This window comes from Hakea prostrata, chromosome 1, assembly GCF_041222555.1.
Source record: "Hakea prostrata isolate BN-2017 chromosome 1, UWA_Hpros_2, whole genome shotgun sequence".
Classification (NCBI taxonomy): Eukaryota; Viridiplantae; Streptophyta; class Magnoliopsida; order Proteales; family Proteaceae; genus Hakea; species Hakea prostrata.
In genome coordinates, this window is record NC_142600.1 from 77,146,102 (window position 1) to 77,150,149 (window position 4,048).

Below are 4,048 nucleotides of genomic sequence, written 5' to 3' on the forward strand. Positions count from 1 at the left end.
AGCATAGACCTCTACCCTCACATTTAGAGGATCCAAACTTTCTACGTATCTAAATACCATAAGAAAAACTTAAAGGAGATCTATCAAGAAGTCTCCTAAAATCTCTCAATCCAGTTCATTGCATGTAAATCTAAAAATGTATTTTCTTGCCATAAATGTCATTCTTATCATTTCCCATTTCACATACACCATACGCTCCAACGAGTCTATATAAAGAGGCTTTCCCTTAGCTTTACCCACGCCTCATCAGCTCAAGTGCTCTGAGTTGCCATAGTAGCATTTTTTGTGAGAGATGGCAAGGAAGAAGGTTAAGCTGGCATATATTCAAAATGACTCAGCCAGGAAAATCGCCTTCAAGAAGAGGAAGAGAGGGATCATGAAGAAGGTGAGGGAGCTAAGCACACTGTGTGATGTTACGGCTTGTGCCATCGTGTATGGGCCATACGAGACAAAGCCAGAGTTTTGGCCTCCCCTTCCAGAAGCCAAACGTGTGTTGACCCATTTCAAGAGCTTGTCTAAGATGGAAAAACACAAGAAGATGGTGAACCAAGAAGATTTTCTTAAACAGAGGGTCGTGAAGCTCAAGGAAAAACTGAATAAGCAAGTCAAGGACAACAAAGAGAGAGAGAACACCAAACTCATGTTCCAGTGTTTGGCAGGTCAAAAAGATGTTAATGATCTAAGCTTCCAGAATTTGGGTGATCTTGTTTGGCTCATCGATGGCAAGATAGGGGCCATTCGAGATAGGATTCAACTTCTTAGAAGACTCCCACCTGTAGTTCTTCCTCTCGCTCCTCCTTCTGAACCCAATCTTCACTCCCAGAACACTCCTGCAACTACTGCTGCCATGGAGACTGTGCATGTAGAAGGATGACCATGGCTTGTGGATTTGAATGTTTCCTAATTGTGATTGGTCCTACTTTTGTGTTTTTGAATTTTATCAAAAATAAATATGGTTAAATAATTCGTTAGAAAAATACCAGGTAATAATTTTTGTCTTCTTTTTCAAAATTTTTTCTTCTTTTTCAAAATTTTTTGGATGGCAAAACTTTTTTTTTTTTTTTTTTTTTGGTATAAAGGCGTTTTTTACATATAGGGATAGGGAGGATATTACATATGCCGCCGGTAGGAGTTGAACCCATGACCTCTCCACTTTCTTTTCGGAGAACAAAGTGAAGGCTCCGGGAACAAATGAACAATAGACCGCAGCATATATTTTTCCCAATAAGAATTCGAATCCCAATAGTGTTCTATTTTCATAAGGACTCGGTTTCAAAATAATCCATCGATAATGTGGATCATATATGTTCCTAGGTGAGTCCGTCCTAAATGTGTGATGCAACGGCATCGAGGAAACACAATCCTCTACCTATCCAGGTAAGAATCATCTTGGTTCAACAAATAGACGTTTGGCCTACACTGTCATGATTATATGTGATAGGGGGGCGGCGGGTGCAAAGGGACGTTGTTGAAGACTTTTCACAATAACTTGTAAGACTGCTACAGTCACGAACTTTTGGAGCTGAAATTTTATTTTAGGTATTTAAACGCCTTGAATTGTGCAACACAGGTTCACAATGCATTATCACTCCCAAGATTAGTCAGTCCCTAGCCATTAGGTTGCACCCTAGAATGATTACATTCAGATGCCTTCAATATGTATTCATTACTAACAATAAAAGACAAAAGGGAGAGAGAAGGGGGAAAATTAACATTCATAAAGGAACTGGTTTCTAGGTTCCCATAGAATCCCAAAAGCTATGATGAAAAGAATGAGGTATAAGGTCACCTCCCTTTGTGAGGGCACTATTCTAGGTCGCCCCTCTGTGGGAAGGTACCTCTCCGAGTGTTCACAAGTCCAAAGTCCCAAGTCATATATGGAAATACTAATATTAATTAATATATATATATATCCATTATTCAATTGGACTAAGGTTCAAGCTAGGTTTGCATCACATTGCGTAAGCGTCATCCATAACCCAAAGGTAAATAACGTAGCTACTTTTTGATATGGGACTAAAGTTCTTGGCGATAAAAATCGTAAGAGAAAAAAAAATTGAATAAAAGTATATTTATATTAAAATAATATTACACTACCCCTTAAGTTTTAAACATTTCCAATGAGGAAACATAATTCTCTACCTTTTGAAAACATATGGTCTATTTTTAGGGTTTAGAGTATGTATATTTTATTTTCTGTTATACTTCTAGCAAAGATAATATTTATATCATATTTAATAATAACAAAAGTTTGGAAGTAAATTGTATCTATATCAAGGGGGTTGCCATTATAGTTTGAAATCTCACCCCATTTAATAACAAAGTTTAAGTTCTCTGGGAACTTGGTAACCATGAAAAATCTCAGCAATTGACTCCACCATAACACATGAAATACACATAACAAATTTTGTCGACAAGGTGTTTCATGAAAAACAATCCACTTGAAATTTAAGGAGAAACTAAATGATTATCGAGTGGATAATGTTTGTGGATTTAGCCCTATATAATCCAATGCCATTTTAGGATCAACACAATTAGGGATTCACGAGAAAAAAAAATTTAAACCCATTCAGCAATATTCCTTAGAGATAACACCTTCAAACAAAGCTATAAAATCCACTATTACTAAGTTAAATAGAGATTCATGAAAACACATTTAAATTCTTTGACAATAATCATGAAAAACAACACCTTCAAATCATATAAGGAGGGACTAACTTATCATTTGTTTGTTACTATATTACATAGAACAATAATAATCATGTAACAAATCTACAAACAACCACTCTACCTCTCTTGAGAATGACAAATCTAAATAGGAGGACAAATAATAGAAAACATATCAGGCACAACATAGTGATTATCAAACTCCTCTTTGTCAACTTGATATAATCCCATGTGTAACCACTAGTACCACTAGTACCAAAACATGTCTTCACTTTGCCACTATCATCAGTATCAGTGTAGTAGATAGTATTGCGTTCGCATCCCAAATGATTGGAGGGGCAGAGGGAGAAGGAGGAATTATCACCCACAAACATTGCATGGTTGTCTAGGCTTTCCATCTCCTTTGTCCATTCCCTGCTAACAAAATTGAACTTGTAAACTTGAAACTATCTGTCTCATGGACGTAAATCTCCCTACACTCAACTGTATTATATCCCAAAAGGAAACTTTTTACAAGCATAAACAATTCTCCTACTGACTCAACCAGATAAAATCAAGCACAAAAGTCCAGCTATTTATTGTTTCGATAAAATATGGGGGATGAACAAAAGAAAATCTAATCCCATTTAAGGGATTCCCATAAATAAAAAAGAAAAAGGAAAAGAAAAGGAACAACATAAGCCCAACCTCAACTTGTTGACCAAGATAATTATGTTACTTTTTTTTTTTTGGGTAAACATAATTACGATGGTAGAGGATTGTACTTCCTTTAGACCTTTCTACCGATTTAGTAGGACGGTCCACCTTTGAATATTAATGATTGGACTATGTACGCTAAGAGATGAATTTTCTTCTAAACATTTGATAAAAATGTGTGAAAAGAGCACAATCCAATTGGGGACAAGAACGACGCCAACCCATCATGACCAACCACAATAAGGGATAATCAGGGTATGACTGAGTTTGGCTTGATTTGTCAGGCTTGAGAAAATCAAGGCTAAAATAGAAATGGACTTAACTAAGAGGATTCAAGGCTAAGATTGAATTTAGAAAAACTTGACATAACATATACTGTTCTAGCCCTAATAGAAGGAAAAGCATTAAAGATTAATTAACTTTGTGAATTTTCCAAAAAAACACTCATCATGCTATCATTTTTTTCTCTTCTTCTTTTTAGTCCAGTAATGGTATGTTTTTTTACTGGACTAAAATACCTTTCCTCCAAAATAACATGATTTTTTCTTGTTGAACACATCCTTTCAAAGCACTCTTATGTAATATCCATTGAATTATGCCACTAACGAAATGTCCCACCTATCATTAACAGGTTCTAAGATACACCTCTTCAACACCCTTTTACTTCAAACATTATGTCTTTTTA

At 35.7% G+C, this 4,048-nt stretch overlaps 1 protein-coding gene across 1 annotated transcript; it reads left to right on the plus strand.

The window, feature by feature from the left end:
* Positions 1–292: 292 nt before the first annotated feature.
* Positions 293–874, plus strand: LOC149030218 (agamous-like MADS-box protein AGL80). Its single transcript, XM_089144747.1, has one exon. The coding sequence runs from the start codon at positions 293–295 to the stop codon at positions 872–874; it is 582 nt and encodes a 193-aa protein (XP_089000873.1).
* The last annotated feature ends 3,174 nt before the right edge of the window (positions 875–4,048 follow it).